The 22,579-nt window shown below is 40.0% G+C and overlaps 1 protein-coding gene across 1 annotated transcript; it reads right to left on the bottom strand.

Annotated features, from left to right (window-relative positions):
• Positions 1 to 1,958: 1,958 nt before the first annotated feature.
• On the bottom strand, positions 1,959 to 18,002 carry dbndd1 (dysbindin domain containing 1). Its single transcript, XM_079177527.1, has 4 exons — positions 17,895 to 18,002; positions 14,330 to 14,476; positions 9,069 to 9,206; positions 1,959 to 3,419 (listed from the first exon to the last, which is right to left on the bottom strand). The coding sequence occupies exons 1-4, from the start codon at positions 17,923 to 17,925 to the stop codon at positions 3,265 to 3,267; spliced, it is 471 nt and encodes a 156-aa protein (XP_079033653.1). The 5' UTR covers positions 17,926 to 18,002; the 3' UTR covers positions 1,959 to 3,264.
• Between the last annotated feature and the right edge of the window lie 4,577 nt (positions 18,003 to 22,579).

Below are 22,579 nucleotides of genomic sequence, written 5' to 3'. Positions count from 1 at the left end.
TACACATTGTACTGGTATCATGTGAGTTAAATTATATTCTGGGGCCCATTGCACTTATCCAACCTTAAATCTATAAATTTAATAAGGCTGCTTCCAATCGTGGCCACCAATTAGTAATTCAATATTTAAAATGTGTTTTCCCTGAAACCAGATTCTCTGATGTTTAAGTTTTTAGAAGGTACTTTCACTGTACTTTGGACTTTTTAAAGTCTTTCTTCACACCATTGTAGAATGAAAACATTCTTACATTTCTGTGACATTTTGTCTTAACTCAAATACATTTCCATCACCATTATAGTCTTCCAGCAGACTTCAACCTGTATCAGTAAAGGTAGACATTAGGACTCAAGTGTATACATTTGCTTTGTGCACACATGACTGATATTACAAATGCAATTGGATCACATGTACTGTAGGTTATTGTCATTTCCTCAGTGTCCCATAGTTACAAGAGTCAACATTGATGCAGTCATCCATCACTTGATTTGATGGTTACTTCAGAACTGGGAACAACTGAGCCGAGTAAGATTTAAATATAAGCTAACAAAATGGCATACCACAAAATCTTCACTCACTCACGCTACCTCTGAATCTCTGTATTGTTAACTACCTCTTAAAATAACATTCATCTTTTGGCAATTTATTGATCACAATATTCACACTACAGTTTGGGTATGCTTTTTTTGTTAATCATATGAAATTACATTCAGTCTGATGCTTTCTGTGTTTTACTGCAGTGCATGTGGATAACAGAAAAGAGTAAGGGCTCCAAGTAAAGAGAGAACGAATTGGCTTTTCCATTGATGGATTGGCTGACCTAACCTTGACACCCTCGTCCAGCATTTATTAACATGGCAACAATTTTGCTGTTACTCAGGAAATCATCATTCTGTCAGCTGTGGCTTGTGTTTGAATGTGTTCCCGAATTGTGAGGCATCCAAGCGAAGCTCGATAACCATTCATGTAGCATTCTCATTTACTGTACTTGAGAACCGCTACACGGTTTGGTTACACTCTGTTATTGAATGTTAATAGTGCGGAATAGTTGATGGTTAAGCCAGAAGCTCCTGCGCTGAGTTACCAGATTTATTATAACACATAACACTTGAAGTGAATGCCGTGCAGTGTGGGCCTTTTTTTTCCGATAGCTGGTTAAACCAACCAGCTTGACTCTGGAACGTTGATGAGCGAGCTGGTTGTATTTCAGTGTAAATAAAATGTATTGTGTGAATTGTGCCTGCTCGACAATGCACTATACTCTTGTACTTGCTTGATATTTATTCTTACATGTCAGTGAGTATTATTGATTTTTCATTGAGATGTGACGACAAATGAAGTGTCTGAGGCTTGTGTTGCTTTCACCAATATTAAACAGCTTTTATACACCGCTGGTTTGTCTTTTTTGAATTTTCTCTTTAGAGATATAATTTCAAAAAATGTCATCATTTTATTGTAACGGTTTTTATAATAGTTTTGTTCCAACAAAGTGTGTCTGCTGCATGTGTGGTGCTGTACAATAAGACGTTCTATCTTATGCAAAAAAGTATTTAGCCTGAGATCTAAGTAATTGTTGTATTACACTGATTAATTAACCTGGTTAATATACTGTATATACAGTTCAAACTTTTTAAAAAGAAGTGATATGTGTACACTATGTGTTATCAAGCCATAAGTATATAACAAATATTACTCAAGTTGAGCAACCAATGTGCTTTCTCTGCTGCAGGGCACTTTTTAGACTTTGTTTTAATTGATACTGACATGAAAACAGCACCGACAGGGGACACAAAATGAATGTCAAACTACTATCAGTTTGTTGTGAATCCAAAGTAATTTCATCAGCTTTACTCATCCCACTCTTTTATACTGTACCAACACATTTTACACAAGGAAGACCACATTTTTGAATAATGTAAATTGCTATATTGAATGCTCACCACACAGTACAGAATAGGGCTGCATTTCCAAAAATGTAGGTTATGAATTTCACGATAAAATACACATTTTCAAGACTTTTATTTATTCTTCTATCATCCCAGTGTCACTTTTGATCCATCGTGTCACAGCATTCAGAATTATTGGCACCCCTGGTATAGACAAGCTAAACGTGAGATAAATAAATCAAGTAATCAGCTATAACCTTTTCTTAGAAAGATGTGAAATATTGCATCATGAGTTGAATAAATCTTTTCAAAGATGATTACAAAATTGTTGGCACTTTGTTGGGTTTTTGGCAGTCATGCAAAGCTTACTGAAGTCAACCATAATGCGATTCTTCCTTCATATCTAACTGCTTCAAGTATCACCGATCAAGTCAATGCGTCTACCAACTTTGAATGACACACTTTAATTACTTTAGCAGCAGCAACTCTAACAACCATCAGTTTTAAAAAGGATAAAGAAATCAGAAAACAATTATCGAAACAAAGTGATCATGGAAAAGCGTATTGCATACAGCTTGCTACTTGGTCTGTTTACCTTTTGTGTCATCTGCACCAAATGCCAATAATTCTGGGAGGGGACAGGCACTGTAAATACAATTCAGTGAGAGAAGTGCAACATTTTTTGTTTAGGCAATTATAATAACAACACACATTCTTCATTAAGATGGAGAAAGTATGATGGGTATAAAGAGCATGGCCTCACTGACATCCACTTCCACTGATCAAGTTACCATTATTGCAGGCAACAGAAAAAAACCTGCCACATTTTCAAGCCAACACATTAAGCAATAGCCTCAGTGGGATATTTTATTTTAAACAGCTCTATCGATTTATGTTTCAAATCATATCCTGGTAATTCAATGTGAGTCCCAGTGTCTGAACTTCACATGGAAGGTCTGGCCACAAGATGTGGCCACAATTTAGGAATCAATTTCACCGTCCAAGCTATTTCCCACCCTGAGAGGCTGTAAAGGATGGAGGTGATCTTATTCTGCTGATCTCATACCCTGTCTGTCGTTCACAACCAAGCTTAAAATCATTTGGCAGCCCAGAGTGCATTAAGAACTCCTTCGATTTGTGTGTGAGAGAGAAAGAGATAGAGATAAAGAGGAGGAGAGAGTGTGTATTGCACATCTCAACATCTTTAGTTAGAGTACAGACCTAGTTGTCCAGAGTTCAACCTGAACTCGTCAGCACCATGGTTATGTGAGTGCACAGTGGCAGATGGGGGCGTCTTGGTCCGCTTTGTGTTCCCGCTCTGGCTGTGTCTGTCTGGCTCTGGGTTTTATCTCTCTGCAGTCAGCCTGTTTCACATCAGATATCACATCTGCTTCGGCCTCTCCAGCTTCATTAAGGGCTCTGCAGTGTCCGAGTCGCTGTGGTGCTTTCGCTCTCGCGGGGGCTCAACTTTGCTGCAGCGTGTCCACGAGGGGGAGCGCATGTACCCACCTCTGGGCAGCATAGGCTGGTGGGAACCTGGGAACACACAATCACTTGTTACTAACAGAAATGCAGAGTCTTGGCAGATACAAATATGGAAATAGACAAAAGGAAATCACTTTGCAACCCTGTCGTGCTAAAAACAACTTGAACTTGAACATACAACTGTTTCAGTGTTTATTGGTGTCACTATACATAGCTCTACACCTGCTAAAAGCATATTTAGAACTATTTCCAGAGCTCAACTGTTTAAATGTAACAGAAACCTTGCTAGATAAAGTTGCTGCTTGCTTTCCTCCCAGCCATTCAATGCCTTTAGCCTATAACAAGCCTGCACTCACACATATATCTATATATATATATCAGCCATTTCTAGACAGGCCACCGATTGTTGTTCATTGAAGATTACCGGGATCACACTGATTACATTGTTAAGGATTCTTACATATGAAAGTGAAATGATGACCAGCTTAGACGGGCTAAGAAACTGATCTGCAAGAGCATTCATCACACAAATCACTGCTTTCTGTTTGTATAAACCAGTAAATAAATAATTCCCAAAAATAATCTCTCTGCTACAACTCACAACAACTTGGCCACTTTATACCAACTGTTTCTTTAGCTATTTTTTAAATATTTGCCATGGATTTGTTTTCAGCTTCGTTGTCATTGCATCTTTGTACCACTTGGTGGTGATGTCCAACCTGTCAGGAGGACAAAAAGGCAAGAGGCGTAAAGACTGATGGAGAGATGGAAACTCGCTCTGCCTTACACTGCCTGTACCAGTCTGATGCTGGATCTCTTAAGTGAAGGTCGTACTAAACACCTGGTTTATATATCTCCCCAAAGACACATCCATTTCCTCACACACATTACAGACTGAGATACGCAAAGCAAGAGAGAGAACGGGGGAGGTACACAAGAGGTATTGATCTCAAAAGATTGATGGTGTCTAGGATTTTAATGAGAAAGAGGGGACAACAACCTCCTCAGCAGCATCAAGGAGTGCGCTGCAGCAAGCGCTATAAACACCTGCTGATTGACTGGTTGTTGGTTACTGTGCATATCTGTGTGTCTGCGATGTGTCTGGATTTTCCATTCCTTCTGTGCATTCAGAATTATATTGACCTGTTTTTGCCCTGACATCTAATTAAAAGACTGATGAACATTAATTAATTCATACATGAAAATAATTGAACACACACAAAGGAATGTTTGCCCACCTGAGAGGTAAAGTAATTAGATACTTCCCCTCAACATACAAAGATTTTTCCTTTATTCTCTCCCGCTCTCATGCAGTCACATACACAGAGTACCCTGAGCTATGGGGTACTGCACTGTATTCCTTCCGTGCTGCTGGCTAGTAGCCATTAGCTTATTTAGTCAGCATGTTGCTGCATAACCTAATGTTTCTGAGACACTAGCCTCTCCCAGAGAAAGGAAAAACAGGAAAAACAACATTTGTGTGTATGTGCACATGCGCAGTGGGTGACAATGCCCTTCTCATTAAACCGATATAAGGGAAACACTTGTTTTATTTTTTTTTGCATACTATTTCTAGCACAGCACAATCACTGTTTGGGAACTGGGACAAGTACTTTTCTGTAAGTAACAATCTGTAATGTCCTTAACAGCCTGAAGCGGCCCTAAAGGTAGTGAGTTGATCTTGAATCTGACCTTTCATATTCAAAGAAACTTTATAGAGTGTCTATAAAAAGCGGTCTTGTTGTAGTCCTAAAGGATAAACGTATATATAACCGCTGAATGACCCAAGACAGAAAGCTGCTGCTTCACTGCCTCTCAATGGGCAGCAACATGTTACAACAGGCATCACATCTGACTACAACCTGAGCAATGACATCACTGCAGGTGTTTGACAGCAGATTGGAAACACCTGTTTTGGCAGTCTGCAATGTCATCAGTTAAAACCCTGTTACTGCTCCAATGACCAAGAACGAGAGGCCAAAGCTATGCCTATGGTAGTTTTTCAGGGATGTGAGTGAACTCTATGGTTCATGAGGCTCATCTTAATATAAACGAAGAGCAAACCTACTGGACAGAGTAAACCTCTTGTTCTGTGCCAAGACACAAGCGTCTATAAATAATGTGCTAGTGCGGTAACTCAGATTATGATTACTGTTGAAATGGCTTTGAAGGATGTTTCCAGCAGGGAGAAGTGAATTATTCAAGAAGAACCTACATTTAGCATTAACGCATCTTCCTTTAACCTCTCCCTCAACTCCTACTTGCCCTCAACACACTGGCACATACTCAGCAGTTTCCCATCGAGAATAATGCTCACGGAGCACAGCTCAATATTACCACTTTTGCAACACAAACTCTGACACAACTAAATCAAATCAATCTATCCCCCACAATGAACTCAATGACGACTATATGGACGAATAAACCCACATACTACGATTCAAAAGTTGCCTTGCATGAAATTATAGGGCTGGATAATGAGGGAGGTTTTAGGGAATCCGGATGAAACAGCTGGTTTCACAATAAGTTGCTCTTTGCATGAATCCTTTCTCTCTCACACACACATCCACTGTCATTGTCTGCACAGCACAACATCTGTATTGGACAGTAGAATATCTTTGTTCATGTGTGTGATTTTGCTGTTTTAGATTATCACGCTGAAAAGTGTATTTTTAAATTGACAATCCTTTTCAAATGTATAAATGACATGTAAAGGGGCAATGACTCGGCAATGTACGGTGCAAAACAAATCCAATCAAGCGTTAGCATCCTATTGTCCTTGTGTAGCCGTATATGTGGAACACTTTGCAGTTGCTCTAGTCTACAGTATCCGTCTGCAAACTCTCTACAGCAATCTTGGTGGCTGCGTTTGGGATTTGTATCATTCCTTTGTTAAAGCCGTATCTGAGGCAGACATGGAGAAAGAGATTGGAAATGAAAGATAAAGAAAGTTGAAAAACAGAAAGTGAAGGAGAGGAGGATTGTGTTTGTGGTGGGTGTGAGACAAGTACAGCAAACAGGTAGAAGAGAGAGATTTTTGGGAGCAGCACTGCACAAAATGATACAACTCACGTCAAAAGGTTAAAGATGTTCTATGAGGAAGAAATGTTAATGCCTATTCTCAGATGGCTGATCTATTTTTATTCACAGTTTATACAGGTAAAAATACAAGAGTGAATGACACACCCTGCTCATTCTGAGGTTGTCACTTGCATTTATTAACAATAAAACAGATAATCTGAATATGTCATTCTGAGGGTGGAAACATTGAATCATTGTTGAGATTTTGTTTTTCTCACAGATCTGAGGCTGTGGAAATGAAATCATTTAACATAATAACAGTGGTAAACAGCTGTACGTCTCCTGACAGCAGGACTTCATCTTGATTAGCAGGGGAGCGGATGTGAGGCCTTGGACTTAAAGCCTCTTGGCAGTTGCATCTCCTGCACCTGGCTACTGAAAAGCAGCTGTGGCCTGCGATTAACAAGAGCCTGAGGGATCTTGGTGTGGTGGTGTTGGAAAGCACAGCTGAGAAGGATGGACAAGCTAAAAACGTTTAGTCTGCTCAGCTGTGAGAACATGGGTTAAAAGAGTTAAATAACTATGTCACATATTAGTATAATTTACAGATGTTTAAGGCTCAAGTTGTTCCAGTACAATTCTTCTAGATGCATTGGGGTACATGCTTTTAATATTTTTAAATTTGCATTTGAGAAGCTGCAAAACATTTTGGAGCCATCATTATTAATCAAACTGAACTAAAGTTACTCAAATCGTGGCAGAATGTGTCATCTAATGATGCATACAATTTGAAAAAAAACTGAATCTAATTACTCTTGGATTTACTGTGTCGCCCCATTGTGTATGAATTCATCAATTCATAAATAAAACGTTATAAATCCCCTGATTTCACTTTTTAAAGGAGCTTATTTATGTCGTGTTTTTTTCAACAGGAAGACTGATTATATGTCATTATTCTATTGCACCTCAGACAAGTAATTCACCTGCAAGTGTATCATTTAAGAATTTCACAAATGAACGGACTTCAGTGCTGCCAAGTCACGCTGTACACTACCCGCTCAGCACCAAACAGCAGACAGACACAGTTAGTGACAAGCTAGTGAACACAGTGGAGTATCCAGTGTAGCTCAGTTGGTATCGTAACTGCAGATGGTGACTATCTAGACAACCACACAGCTGTCTTACGATACAGTTGTCTTAGCACAAGCAGGAGTGAGAAATAAACTGGGTGAGACTGAATTAAGAATCCTGTTACTTGAGAGTACCCTAAACTCAACAATGCACAAGGTTTTTTCTAAGAAACAAAGAACAAGGGTCATTCTTGCACATAAAGGGGGCTCTGCACTTTAATTTAAATAATTGGCTGTGGAGCTGCAGACAGCAGCAGAGCACAGATGGCCCACTGGGACCATAACTCACACATAACGAGCTGTGCCATGATATGGAATATTAGTAATAAATAGAAAAGAGAAGGAAGGGTGATAACACTGTTAAAGAAGGAGGAGATAAAAAATGTAAGAGAAAAAAAGAGTGATAGAAGCATATAGAAAGAATATAAGGAAAAACCTGATTTATAAAGTTTTAAGATGACTGTTTCACAAGAGTGAGAAATAAGTATTACATCCAGCACAGTGTTTCAGTTCTCTTTAAGTCACTGTCACCAGAATGATGAATATATATTTGAACCTATTTGCATATTCTCAGCCAAAGCACGAGAATTGGTTACACACCTAGTTGGTGACAATGTCAGAATTGAAAGCCCGACATTTTTATCAAGAAAAATGTGATGTTTTAAACTTTGTGACGAGCACAATCCATGCACAGACCATACAATATTAGTAAGACATTGTCTAAACTGTTGCGGTGGACCTCTAAATCTTGAGCTGGCATGAAATCCTGTGTGCATACTGAACGGCAGGAGCGTCGCAGGAGGAGAGAGTTCACTGTCCGCATGCGTGATGAGGCTCACAGGTCATAAATAAAACATGGCAAAGATTCTGTGCATCCTTGTGCGTATTGGGAGAAAGACGTGCTAGCCTTTACCCTGTACAGAAGCTGCTGTCGATTTGTGCAGGAGGTTCATCGTTTTCTTCATTCCTGCTTTCCTGTTTTGTCGAGACTCGAAGTGGCAATTTGGTAGAATCAAATTAAAACTGTTTCTCATAAGAATCAAATAGCGTGAGGCAATTTCAAAATGGAAGTTTAACCTTTTAAGGGCATTTATTCCAGACACTGTGACACATTTTTTTGATGAGGCCCTGAAGGGAGTTACATGGCATATCAAATCATTATGGCTCAGCAGGCCCTTTTAGGACCCTGCTAGGCCATAATGATGTGAAACTCTACCTTTCCCAGGTCGCTGAGTAATACCACATTCGGAAGTAATGTTTTATGTTTCTTTTTGCAGGCATCTTCATCCCTAAAGGCACTGAGTTGAGGAAGAGGACTGCATGGATGGAATTTAATTTGAGGAAATGCCTCCCTAACCAATCAAATGATACATGATACAAGTAACACACTGACACTACCAAGCTTTTTAAGTATAAAGCTAGAGGGTAAAAGAAAAAATCTACAGGGATTTGTTTCGAATAATTTTCGTTAGCATTTGCATAAATACAAATGTGTGCATGGGCATGAAGAGGCTCCTGTTTGTTGTAATTCCCTTTTAGCAGACCTTACCTGCTGGGGACTCGTTGTGGTTCTCCTCATCAGAGTCAGCAAACACTTCAGTCAGTTCCTGGTCGGACATGTCAGTCAGCTCAGTCAGATCCAGGAGGTCAAAGTGCACCTCCAGAGAGGACACACTACTCAGTGGTTCTATGAGGCCGGGAGAGAAAACAGCATACTTTTAGTCTGGAGGAAGGTCGAGAGATTAAAATTATCCACTCGTTCTTTTTGTTTTTTTTAAGAAATGGGGGATAGACTGCATATATTTTCAACACAGAGCTCCTCAGCCCATCATGTACCGCTCTTGAATCTCCATTGTACTCATAATCAGATCAATTGCTGGCTCTTGCAGTACTATTGTAAAATTGATTTTGACAAAGAACATATTTACTGTTTTATTCACTTTTGTCTGTACATGTCTTGCAAAGCTCAGTGCTCTCTACTTTAGACAACAATTCCAACACACAGTAGATTACTTATATCTGCCTCACAGCTCGCCACTGTAGTCAGTGTCTCTGTTTCAGCATGACACCTGTGAGTTCATGCAGGCAGTCGCAGAGGAACTGAAACAAGAGCTAAAGTCAGAGGAGATGAAAATAGCCAGTTCTTCAACACATTGTGAATTCCACCTTTCCCCTGGGTGTGTTGCACCTGTTCATTTCCAGCACAAAATTCCTCGTCAGACAGGAGTCACTACTGCTGCACACAACAGGGTCAAATGCACATGAGGCGTGCATCAGCGTGCCAGGCTCTGCATTCCAATCAGGCTGAAATTTGAATGTGATATAAGTAAAGTGAAATTTTTTCAAAGACTCTGTGATACAGCTGAGCAAGGGTCCAAGAGCATCTGCTTGTCGCAGCATCACTCAAGTTAGGAACCGATTCTGTGTAATAGAGCTGAACTAATCTACCATTATAGTGAGAAAGGTGTTTGGAGACTTCACTGAAGCAGATGTAGGTGTTTGTATTTCCTTATGAATCAGTGGATGCCTGTCTGCCATGCAACGTCAAGTCTGAAACATTTCACTGGTCGTTTGTGGACTTTGTGGAGAAATGATGGGTTACGTGACAGGTTGAAAGCTGTTATTATCCCATGTCGTTTGCCTGCTGTTTTCCAAGCTGTTTAAGACAATGCATCTAGTTGAAGAGGCAAAACCCACTCTCCTGCTGCTGCTACATCTAACTCCCTGCATCGTCCTTCAGCAGCTATTGATTTAAAGAAGACTGATCATCATGCTGAAGCAGTGACTGGTCATTGTGCCATGTTTCAGATATCTTAAAAACATTCAACACCAGAAATGCCAGGAGACACAGGGACCAAAAGTAAGGAAGCAGTGACTATGAGAGAATGCAAATAAGAGATGGGCAAGGAAAATTCAGAGACTTTGGAGTTTGAAGTCTAAAGGTGTCCTGGCCTGTACTTTATTTCACCCCAAACCATCTGCTTTACTCAAGAAGTCCTATCCATATTCATTACCAGGACTGGGTGAAATTAAACGATATCCACACATATTTACAAAGCCACCATGTGGGTAGCATATAAAAGCTCCACGGAAAATATTAGAAATGTTAATGTCTACAAAAAGAGTGAAATAGGGACAGAGAATGGAAATAACGATGAGGGAAGACTAACAAATGAGTCACAAGAAAGAGAGGAATAGAGGCGACGAACTAAAACTAGTGATTTCTTATCTTCCTTTGCAATAATCTCATGTGGGATCCCCCAGTGGCATGCCACGTTTAATGACTACATCTTGCATGGCAGCGACGCTATCACAGTCACAATATTTAAACATCGACAGAAATCTAAACATCGAGCAACTCCCACACAGACTCATAAGATGTGAAAAGTGAGTCTGTAGGCCCCTTTTGGCAGAAGCCATTTGACATGTCATTGCAGGTGTAATCAATAACATGATTACGGCCCTGTTCCATTTAGTTGTGACAGGGCCTGGGTATTGTGAATGCTGGCTCCCTGGAATGACTGTGACATACCTAATAGAAAGGGACCGTAGTTAATCACATCATTTACACCTGTGTACATCCTGCGATGACATGGCTGCTTTGAAAGGGGCCTATACCACTGTCACTGTCGCGGCTGCTAATAATCCTATTAGGTTTAATGTGCTATTTCATGCTATTCCCCAGTTCTATTTAAATCATAGAAGGTTTTACTGCCAAAGGAGACCACATATGTCACTTTTAGCATCTCCTTGTTAGCTCAGGGGTTAAGCTACCACTTAGATATAGAATGATTTTAAGTTTTTATTGAACACACTTGAGGCTTTGCTTGTTCTACCATCATAATACACTGCAAATATATAAGCATGAGGCTTGACATCACATTACTCCTTTACAGCAAAATAATTAATTGTTTCTAAAAGACACTTCACAAAAAAGGTTAAGCTAACGAGTTCCCCTTGCCACACCATTAACCTCTGCACCACATATGATTAAACAGCAGCAATGGAAAGCAGCATCCAAAAGTCAGAATTAAGAAAGTGCGTGTCTGCTGTTTCATAGTGGTTGAATACATTCAGAAACACTGCAATATGCAATCATTGGTTGACAAAAATCCCATAGAACCTGTATTGTTTTGTTTTCCTTCATATTTTTCATTACTTGCGTCTTGACTGCGTTTGTGAATACATTTGTACTTTCCCTTTAGGCTGGAAAGTGCCTGCTGACGGCTATCAGTCTTTTTGACTCCCTTTTCTGGAGGAGTGAAGAAACTGGAGGCAGTGAAACAGGGAGTTTAAAAATTGTGGAGGAGGAGATGAAGAGAAACGAGGGAGCGGCAGGATGATGTGAGAAGAGGGAGAGATGAAACTATGTAAGAAGGTTGATGTTAAAGAATAAGAAGGAAAGGAAAGCGAGAGAAGGTATAGATTGAGGAAGGCATGATGTAAAACAAAACGCCCCCTGCAGTATTTACTGCCATTATTTTCAATAGGCTACAAGGTTATTCCCAGTCTGCTGCACTTGTTTTTTAACCACCCCTTCCCCATCCTTTTTGTCCTCTCCCACACCCTTTCTCCTTGAATAATTGATCAGTGTGCTTTCTCTCCCAGGCAGACGCACTGAAGAAACTGCCTCCATCTCAAAAGCCAATCAGGCGAGCTTTAAGACGCCAGTGAGGAGGACTGACAATAGAGGTTTCACGCTGAGACTAAAAAAGGACATTGTGCCTGAAGCAGATGGATGATGTAAAACGCCACTGCCTCTTCTTACAGCAGGCATACAGCCTGCTGGCCAGTAAAGTCAAATTTGTGTCTTCTAATCCGTACTCCTTCCTAACATATTCTTATTATTTTTAGCATGCCCTTAATCTCACACTCAGCATTCGTGACTTTGAAGTTAATGTGTGCGAAATAAAGGTTCCTTTGATTTACTGAAAAGTAAACTGAGCACAAATAATTGTTTGCATGCTGTCAATTTGATGTTCTATAAAAGGGTTTCCTTTCATTTTCTTTCTCTTTTCTTCTCTTTGCAAGTAAAGTAGCTACAGATTGGTTCAACTGAAGGAACAAAGAACAGAGAGGATGGGTAAAGCTAGGAGTTCACTTTTGGCAGAAGGGATATGGGAGTAGAGGGGATGTGACTTGCATGCTGGAGCTGTGTGATCCCCTTCCTTCTCTACTGATCCATCGGCGCTCTGAGGTCATCATTCAAGCCTGAGCAGCTGATAATGATGACTGGGCTTTGATGGACTAAAGGTGTTTGATTGAGAAACAGCCACGGTATTGCGATAGTATACTAAACAACAATACAATGACATATTAAATATATTCTGGTTCAAGTGTTTATTTTTTTCCTCCTCACAGTGACTGAACATACGGGCACACTTGTCCATATTTGTCTTGTGCTAGTTTATGTTATCTCTTTAACTTTGAGAACGCACTCACAGCTAAGTCCATCAAAATTGAAACATGTCGCCTCGATGAAAACACGTTAGATGAAAATGTTTGATGAATAAAGCATGGTTTACTGGGCTGTAGCTGCGCAACATGTTTTAGCATAAACTGTAAAATAAACTCCACTAAAATCTTTGAATCCCAGATTTCCCAGTTCTTCCCTTTGACTCCTGGTTTCTGCTATTAAAGATCAATACAAACAGATACACATTTTTTCGCATTAAGACCACTGCACAGCAGTCACTATACATTTTTAATCCGTCCACCCAATCGCAATAACAAAGGGAAAATATATCCGCACTGCAGTTTAATATGTTTTTTTAATGCATTAGTACATCTATTGTACCTGCATTTTGTTGTTTTTCAATGACTTAGTTGCCACTAACCCACAAACAACTTGCTTCTCTCTGGGATATTGAAATGTTTGCCTTTTTAAGGTAGGCTGTTTGCTCCGGGCCTAAAAATAAATGTTGCAGACAACTCAGGAGCAACTGCGGTCCCCCTTTCTGTAGATTAAACTGCAGCACAAGGCAGGAATTTGTTTCTGTGACATTCAAGATGAAGCTGCATTGTGGCTCCGTGGACATTAACCTGAATTAATGATCTCCATTACATTTTACGAGCAGGTACATTTTAATGTGATTCCTGATCTCTAAATTATGTGGGGGGGGTTAATGTACAATAACAAGGGGGTGATCATTGGGATTACATGTTTTCTCAGGATGGGATCTTTTCTTTCTTTCTCTTCATAGCCACAGATAATAAACTGACCTGCCAGGTGGCACGGCCAGTTAGTGGGTCATGTTAGATCATCGAGACACAGACATTAGCCTCTGGATGAGCTGTTTCTCTGAAAAAGTGTTTGGTTAGTGAGGCAGATGAAGGTTGTCTCTTCACCCGTGTATCTGTCTCTGTGCACTGAGCTTGGAGTCTTGCACGTACAGGGAAGCCTCTGTATGGTACTGATGAACAATGAGTCCTTTCATCCAAGGCTAAGCTGCAGTGGTCTTTGAGAATGTGGGACCGGAAAATCTAAAACAGTCTGCAATCATTCGCTGGGTTTAAAGATCAGAGAATGTTACATGTTTTATATGACAGATTCATTCTGTGTTACATATGTTACTGTAGATCGATTGACTGTCACTAATAAGACACTCTTTAACAGAAGCAGGATATCCTCTGCCCTGCTTATTCAACATTCCTCATCTCCTTCCTTGTATTCACTTGCTATTGATCAGGTATCTTGCTCGAAGCATTTTCCACCCATAATTAGCCGGTAACATTGCAAACGATGAATATTCATCACTCTTCGACTTTCTTAATATCGACTTCTCTTTACCCACCTCCCCCGGTACTCACGTCTCTTTTCGGTGATGTGCAGCAGACTGGCAGTGTGCCCTAACAGGCTGCCTTCCTCCTCCTCCCCTGCTGGGCGGTGAAACAACTCCTTGGATAGGTCACCCGAGCTGGAGGGCTTCAGCAGCTTCTGGATGTCTTTATTGGGCTCTATCAGCACACATAGACACAGAAACAGATAGTGAGAGGGAGCAAAGAGAATAAAAAGGTGGAGATATTCATCATAGCTAGATTGTTAATAAAAGATTACATTAGAGATGTGTGCTTTAGTTAACTTACTGTAGACCTCAGGTCTACATCTAACCCAGAACAATTGAAGGCCTTAAGAAACTTCAGTAAAATCTACAAAGACACATCTTGGGGTAACGCAGAGGATGAAATCACTTAAGAGATCCTAAGTACTAAAATAACTCAATGTTGGGTCCAGTGTCTGAGTGCTGTTCGGTGATTATCCTACTTATATAACCAATATTATGTTTTCCCACTTAATCGGAAAATCTAAACCTGACATTAATCCCCAGCTAACCGCATCACCTGTCCATTGAAGTTCATGAATATCTCAATCTTTTTGTTTGCCGCTAATATATTCTTTACAACATTCAGATGTCAATCCTGTATACATTTCTGTTGTTTATCTATTTGTATACACCGTGTCGAAGGTTTTATAGATGCGTGACTCCTTGAGAGGAGATTTGTTTACATGACTGTGGGTGAAAGTCTAACTCGACAGTTATATTATTGTCATGTTTCTATAAAAAAAGAAAATTCTGAGAGCCTGGTCACGCTCTTCAATCTCAAACGTCGATTCAAAATAGGAAAAACAAGTTCACACAGGCTATTAACAAGTCTGAAAATAGAGGGTACTTAAAATAGCATCCCTTCAAATGCAGGAGTATGCACAATATCTGTTTGCCTGTTTGACACAGCGAAAACACAGAGGGGGGTAAGGACAGGAGTACGGAAGTGCTGCACATTTAACTGAAAGATTACAGAGAACTGAATTGCAACATGAATTATCTGAATTTCTAAATTAAGGAAGGCTGAAGTGAGCTGAAACAGGCATGTTGGATACAATCCCACAATTGATTTATCAACAATACAAACTAGTACTACAGTTTAAAAAAAATGACATTTAAAAGAAAATGATGATAGAAAACAAACTAGTATACGTGTAAGGAGGATCATTTGGCAAAAATAACGGCAGTATGGCTTTTTTATGATTTAATTTATTTTATGATGATATGCAGAGTTGATAGAAAGACGTGGGAGTAGAGCAGACTCCTGATGGGTGTCACCAGATGGCTGGTGAGGCTATTTCTTCTTGCAGTATGCTCCTTGACGTTTGAATTTCTCATTTCAGATTAAAAATGTGCCAAGCCAGAACATGATGGATTCTGCTTTCACCCTGAGAAGCACAGTGTTCATCGGTGGCTGTTGATTGATTTCCCCAGCGCGGAGCCACAGAAACTGAAAGAATATAAAGTTACCTCTGCTGTTATGATGAGATGTTTTGTTCAGTATTTAGACTAGCAGCTTAAGTTTAATTTCCATCACCTTTTTCAGTAGACACTAATTCTCAGTTGAGACAACTGCTTTGAGGCAGTTTAAATGGTAAATAGACTGTACTTGTGCTTTTCTACTCTTCGACTCTTCTACTCTTTCCACAGAATTGTTATCACAAGAGTAGTGGAGATGTTTGTGTTGCAGTGCATTCATTAAAAAAGCAAATTTCCCATGTTTTATTGAGCTATTTGTGTTCTACAAGGACATGTAGATGCATGACCTTATGTCACATTTTATATACCCAAAGGTTTAGTGAGAGTTATGTGGAGGATGAGGAGGTTAACCATAAGGATGGTTATCAGTGGCAGAAGAAAAGAGCTTTTAAGAAAGTATTATCTGCGTGTAAAGCAGGAAAGGTTCACACAGATGGACAGATCTAGCCACCACCTGCCAAACGGGCTGTGTAGAAAGAAGAAGAGTAAACAACAAGAATGTTACTGTCTTTACTGTTGGTGAAAGACAGACAGCTATCAGAAATGTGATATTTTCAAGCAATGGCTGACCCTGCCTCGAGCTGTCAGCTGTGGAACACCTGACCCTCCACAGACAGATGGAGAGAAATAAAATTATGAGAATGATGTATCGTACATTTGCTAAAAGTTGAATCAAACTCATTGTCTCGGTTCAATAAACCAATCGCTGTTTGTAGTGCAGGCAGGAAGGATTAACATCCTCAACACCATTTTTGGTTAGGTCATTTTGCTTGCTGATTGCTCTTCATCTTCTGTACTTAAGAGTAATGGCTTCATTTTTGGGGGTGTACAATATACTCTGCAATGAGTATTTCCATACAAATGTCTCTTAAAACAGATTACCAGATTACTGAGCAGAGAGAATAAATTAAGAAAATGTTGACTCCAGAAATATTTTTCTGAACAGTTTATGGTGTCGTTGGTGCATTTTCCTGCAATATTTCATTCTAATCCTCCCAAGTAAAGCCAGCAATGCTACTTTGTGGCTGTTGAACAGAACAGCCACGCTGCTCTCCAGAAGTCACACTTTGTGACCCTGTCCTGTGATCCATCATAATAATGATGTTCACTCTAATTCAATCATCATAGTGAACAAATAACACCCCAATTTTTCATGGGCTGGTAATTCTGGCCGTCAGCATGAACATAGTGCTGAGATACTGTCTGTAAACAATGATAAGTGGAACAAAGCCATGCCAGGAAAAGAAGGATATCCCATTATATCTGCTGAAATTGCATCTTATAATGGCTGCAGAGACATTATCTTTACCCCAAGGTACAATAGAGTAATAAAGAAATACTTTAATAGTGGTTGAAAGCACACTGGAGGTTCAGATGCAGCTAATATACTGATAAATAAACTACCCTTCTACAGCTTTGCCTGTCTTTGTACATTACGAGAGAAATGTTTTATTATTTATCAAAGCTAATGTTATAATCGGTCACATCTTAGATAGCTTACAATAATTAGCCTGCACTATATATAGACACAGTTATATTATCAGCCCTTTGTGAATGTTTGATTGTTCAGACGTTACAGTGCATTACTACTGGGGCATTGGGCAATGCTACCACACAGCACCGGCTTCTCTGGATGGCCTTAACACAAAGGCCATATGAGTCCACTATTGTACTGCAATTTGTATTTCATCAGTCCAGCTTTTGCATGGTTGACTACAGTGTGTGGATATAAAAAGACCTGTGCTGCTAGGCAATAGATTAAACATGAAGCTTAGATGTAGAGATGAACCCTCAATTGCACTGCTAAATTCAACATATATCAGTAAATATATCTTGTCTAGAAAATCAGAACAATGTATTTAGATGATCTAAACCAGCTCATCTGACAAGTATTAATCAGTTCCATCATTTATAAAGTGTCCATACAAGTATAAACATCTTGAACATGCTGTTGTAAGAGAGACACTTACTTACAGCAGTGTATTCATAGCACACGTCATTCAAAAGGCAGACACCATGCTAATGTAACAAAAGCTGTGGCACAGAGAAAAGAGAATAAAAATGGCTCTTACCTGGGCTCCCTGCCCCTCCCTGAGCCTCCATGCAGCTCAGCCGAGAGTGTCTTGCTGTTCACCACACCAGCATCGGAGAGTGGAGGAGACAAACAGGGAGGGAAGAAGGGAGAGGCAAGTGGAGAGTGTGTCTGTGTGTGTGCATATGAGAGAGAGAGAGAGAGAGAGAGCGAGAGAGAGAGAGAGAGAGAGAGAGAGAGAGAGAGAGAGAGTAGGGTGGGGTGGCTGTGTTGACACAGCGAGACCTCCGCTCTCCGAAGACTCCTCCTTCTTTTTTTCGTCCTCCGTTGTTCTAGATTTCCCAAACAGGTGATGTTAGTTTCTCCTCTCTCTCTCAGTCCACCTGCCCCGCTCTTCCACCAGCGCCGTCTGAGTGCGGCACTGCCTCACAGAGCGAGTCCACCACAGAGAGGGACGTCTGGGAACAGCAACATCCCTGCACATTTCTATGCCACTTGTTTTAGTAAATGCAGCATTTGTGAGGCTTGGCTTGGTATGTACAGAATACACAGAGAGAGATTCAGGGTAAAAAATTGGAGGGAGAGAGAGAGAGAGAGGGAGAGAGAGAGAGAGAGAGAGAGAGAGGGAGGGAGGGCTGAGCTGGCAGCCTGCCCAGACTGAGTGAGAGTATGGGGTGTCGGGGAGGTCTATGGACCACTGGAGGGAGGAAATTGTGTGTGTGCGCGTGTGTGAGAATGAGTATCCCTTAGTGTATGTGCATGACTGTGGCATAATAGTTCGTGTATATACTAACAGGCACGTTATTATACCTGATGATGGGTCAGTTCATGTCAAATATACACAGCTCAGGCATGGTGCCTGGATGACAGCAAGGCGGATTATTAAAAGACATTTGTGGCAATCAAACACAGTTTAATGACATGACAAATAACAAACTATATTACTGGGCTGTGATAGGTGGCAGGATGGAAGTCTGAATCGCATACCTTCAGAGAAGCCCGAAATGGTGCTTTTTGTCTGCTGGGAATCTGTGGGTAGAGCTCGCCCTCTAGTGGCAGAATGTGACACCCTCGGGTCGTCATGTGATACAGAAACCCACCAGAAACAGGGTCACGCCCTCTTTCTCCCTCTGTGACTAGAGTAGTTGTAGAGTGGTGTAGTTTGTAAAGTGTCTTTGAGTATCTTGAAAAGCGCTCTATAAATAAAATGTATTATTAATATTAAGAAGCAGTTAAAGAAAACAAAGAGTACCTCCAATTTAGTAAGAAAACACAAGATCAGATTTGGCAGCTCTATAAAGGTGATCACTTGATTTTTCATCTTGCATCATCAGGTCAAGTTTTTTAATGATAAATGGACTTGAACTAGTATAGCACTTTTCTAGTCGTACGACAACTCAAAGCGCTTTAACACTACATGTCAGTCTCACATATCGTATGTGTCTAATACTTTGGTTTATGATCAATTACCTGCTAAACGAATGACATTCCAATCAGCCTCAGATATACTTTGTGTTAATTGCTATGTTAGCATGCTAATATGCTGCTAAACTAAGACTGTGAATACAGAAAACATCATACCTTCTTTGCATCAGCATGTTAGCATGGTTGTTACCATGGCTGTACACTCTTAGTCTTGTTGCTGTAAGTGTTTTCTCAATAAATGTTCCAGCACGGTATCATCATATTTTTCATGTACTTACACTGCAAATATGCTTGTAATATAAAGCATTACAGAAAAAAAAATACAAATATAAGAGTTTATCCATATGTCACATTAGGATTAACATATTTTCATTTAGTAAAATCACAGACCAAAAGCAGTGCTCTTCATACACTGTCCTTTATATTTTAGGATATAATAGTGAACCTATAGGCCTTTTTCACACGAAGACATGTTGACATTTCACAGAAGGAAAAGCGCAGGTTTAAGTCATAACATAAATGATGGCTGAACTGCTTTAGTTTCATGTTCCTGGTATTGTGCATGCTGGTTTACTGTCACATTGTCATGACTTACTGTCACTAAAACCATTTCTACCATACTATTCAGCATGCTAGTAAAAGATTAGGTATGCCTGTCAAATTCAGTTTGACGAAAATACCAGAATGGCCTACTGCATGTGCATGTGGTCGAATTTTGCAATATGCAAGCCAGCAAGCTTTTCTGGCTATACTGATCCACAATCTTCTGCACAGTGGACATATGAGCAAGAGGGTCAAGGTGCAATGTTATGACGAAGTAGTATGTCCCACAGTTCATAGTTAATAAGGGCAGCGGCAGTACGTACTTAGGTAAAAAGAAAAACGTATGCAATTTGGAATGCAGTGAGATAATTGAACAGAGCTATTGCTAATGTTATCAGTGACAACTGCAGACTGTATATAGGTAATACCTCCACATTTCCTACCAAGACAAGTGAAAAATGACATATATAAAAAGGGCCAATTGTGAGATGATCAGGCTTGTAAACAACACTCTAATGAAACTGCTCTCCTGAGGGTTTCAAATGACATTCTCATGTCTTCTGATGCAGGTGACTGCTCTGTGTTAGTACTTCTGGACCTCAGTTCTGCATTCGACACTGTAGACCAGTGGTCACCAACCTTTTTAAGCCCAAGATCCCTGACCTCTGCCTTGGTGACAGGCAAGATCTACCTATTGAGGCGTTGAGAGAAAAAGACTGTCCAGACTGTACTTACAACTTGAGGCTTTTTATTTGGCCTAATTGTAATTGAATGAAATCAAACACTTTGGTCCAGCTTTCAAATTGATGTGACCAAGAACACAGTAAATGACTTAATTTCAGTGCAACATAAAAAGGAAATTATTTGTTAACCGCACACAATATGAACAAGAAAAAACACATTTGCAATGAGCAGGCTGGATGAACTACCAATATTAACTGTTGTATTTATCAACTGAAGTTACAACACAACACTGACACAATTCTCAGTCAGTGCAACTAATGTAAGTGCAGTTCAGCTCTGTGTCCTATCACAATGCCATCAGAAGTCATGTGACTCAAGTCAGCGTGATGGGTGTGACTGAACACTGTGAGTGCCTTGTAGTTCGGCTCATAAGCACAGCCAGCCAGTCTGAGGCAGTCTGTGAGGTGTCTGTCTCCTTACCTCCTCATCCCTCACTCCCTACCCTGGTGTTCTCATGTTTCCTTACCTCCTCATCCCTCACTCCCTAACTGTCCATGCTGGATCTGTCTCCGTTGTTGTTTTAAGTTATTAGCATGACTGTATCAAGAGATGGGCAGTATTTCTATTACTTGTATTTGAAATACGTATTTCAATTACTTTTGAGTATTTTGTAATTTGTATTTGATAGGGCTGATTCAAAATCTAACGTAATTTGTAACAAAATACTTTAGAGTGGAGTAATTTTGTATTTAAAATACTCAAAATACTTTCTCCACGAATCAAAAAACAGTTCACGAGTTCAGTCTTCAGATCTTCAAGTTCAACGGATTGTCTGTCAAGTTAAATATTGTATCTGAGTGTGACAGATGTCAACTAGCTTGATGTATAACTTATGTCTGGGTCTGGCTACATAGCCTATTGTATATACATGGTGATTGTTATAATATCAAGCTAGCGATCAATGCTAACATGCTAATGACGCTAGCATGCTGTCTAGGCTAGTGCATAGCCAGTGTTTAGCAAGTTAACTTATCAGTCGAGTAGCTAGCTATAGGAAGAGGGAGATTGGGAGCTTGTATTTCATATGTGATGAATATTTTCTTGTTGATACAAAGCCAAAGTTTATGGGCTGTTAAGTCCCATTAATAAAAATATATATACACATAATCAAGTTGTTGTCTTTCAATATCTTTGCTTACTTACACTGACATTCTGTGACTGTTCTTCCTTTTTGTGGGGTTCACCAGAGCTTTGTGTACATTATATAAACCTGAATGCTCTGCTATACCAAATTGTGAGAAAACAGAAAATCTAGAAAAAGGTATTTCCTATATTTTAAATACAAAATACATGTATTTTGTTACATTTTCTGGCACCAGTATTTTGTATTTTGTATTTTGTTGCAATACATTTATTTGGGGGTATTTTGTATCAAAATACATTTTGATGTATTTTTGCCCATCTCTGACTGTATCCAGCTAGCCAAACCTGTCTGGTGTACAGCTAGTAAAGAAGATTTGCATGTACTGCTTCCCTTTCCCGCTAGTCTGATTGTGAGGTCAGGCTGATCTGAGACGTGCACACAAGCGGAGATGATGAGCAGACAGGCTGCATACAAAATCCCCTTCAAAATAAAAGCACAGGTTTTCTTCTTCTTTTTAAAAAATGTTTTTTAATTTTATTTTGGAGAGCGGCAGGGAAAGTCTCCGAGATCGACCTGTCGATCGCGATCGACGGGTTGGCGACCACTGCTGTAGACCATAACATTTTGATTAAGCAGCTACGTGATTGGGTTGGCATATCTGGCATAGCGTTAGACTGGTTTACATCTTACCTCGCTGACAGAAGTTTTAATGGTCTCTGTGGGTGATTTTGTGTCTGTCACCTCTCCACAGTCTTGTGGCGTACCGCAGGGCTCGGTTCTGGGGCCTCTGTTATTTTCCCTATATTTGTTACCTTTGCGACCGATTATAAAAGGTTATAATGTTGCTTATCATTTATATGTAGATGATATCCAACTCCATCTGTCATTCAAACCCAGTGAGGCTTTCGCATTAACTAGGCTCCTGGACT

This window comes from Pholis gunnellus (assembly GCF_910591455.1).
Source record: "Pholis gunnellus genome assembly, chromosome: 1".
NCBI classification, from domain to species: Eukaryota; Metazoa; Chordata; class Actinopteri; order Perciformes; family Pholidae; genus Pholis; species Pholis gunnellus.
The sequence above is the reverse complement of the archived record's forward strand: the minus strand, read 5'-3'. Positions and strand labels throughout refer to the sequence as shown.